Source organism: Myotis brandtii, unplaced genomic scaffold (assembly GCF_000412655.1).
Source record: "Myotis brandtii unplaced genomic scaffold, ASM41265v1 scaffold97, whole genome shotgun sequence".
NCBI lineage: Eukaryota > Metazoa > Chordata > Mammalia > Chiroptera > Vespertilionidae > Myotis > Myotis brandtii.
Window position 1 is genome coordinate 902,406 of NW_005372020.1, and position 992 is coordinate 903,397.

Consider the following 992-nt stretch of genomic DNA (forward strand, 5'->3'; position numbering starts at 1 on the left):
GGATGGATGGATGGATGGGTGGGTGGGATGGATGGAGGGGTCGATGGAGAATTGGCAGACAGGTCAGTGTGGGCGACGGGAGCAGGATGCCAGGCGGATGGTGGATGATGAGGCGGGTACCCAGGTGAGGACGTGCCGGGTGGATGGATGAGGTGGGCAGGTGTCGGGTTCAGGGGAGTCTGTGGACAGACCCCCAGGCCCCCCCACAACCAAGCAAGGCCCTCAAGCAGGAGACGGTGCCCCTCCTGCCTGGACAACACCCAGCGGTTCCCTGAGGAGGGGGAGGCCCCCGAACCCACTCGCTCTCACAAGGGAGACAAATACCCCAAGGGCTGGGGGAGGGGCTTCCCGGTACCCCCGGCTCCTGCCCAGGGACCTGTCCAGACGAAGCCGCTTCTTCCAAAATCGTTCCCATTCCTGCCGCCCCCCTGCCCCCCACACACTGGCCGCCCTAGTCGCGTCCTCCCCGCGACTCGTTATGAAACGTGAGGGCTCGTTTCCCAGAAGCCTCGGCCTCGCCCCAGCACTCCCCGGCGTCCCCTCTCATGTCGCCGACGCGCAGCCTCCAGCCACCGCCCTCCGATAGGGTCTGGTTTGTAGGTTCACACGTCTACAGTCTCTGCTTAACCAGAGCGCAAGGTGCTTTTGTCTGTTTCGGGCAGTGCTGTGCCCCTGACACAGTGGGTGCTCCGTTCACGGTTGTGAAAGGATGACGGAATGAATGAATGAATGAATGAATGAGTGGGTGAGGTCACGCTCCGCAGGCCAGCATCAGGAGGGGGGGTTTATCCAGGGAGCAGTGGGGAATGGGGACCCCCCGCCCCCAGGTGTCAGAGCGAGGGTGTGACTCGGGCCCCAGCCGTGGCTCCCGCAGCCTCCTGACCCCCCCTCTCCTCCCCCAGGTCCACCTCCACCTCCTCGCCCGTCCGCCCAGCCGCCACATTCCCACCCGCCGCCCACTGCCCGCTGGGCAGCACCCTGGACGGGGTCTA

At 65.3% G+C, this 992-nt stretch overlaps 1 protein-coding gene across 1 annotated transcript in view; it reads left to right on the top strand.

Moving 5' to 3' along the window:
* NCOR2 (nuclear receptor corepressor 2) overlaps nucleotides 1-992 on the top strand; it is a 172,730-nt gene that overhangs the window by 146,261 nt on the left and 25,477 nt on the right. Inside the window, 1 exon segment of the mRNA XM_014533346.1 lies at nucleotides 889-987. Within this exon segment, the coding sequence (XP_014388832.1) occupies nucleotides 889-987 (99 nt within the window).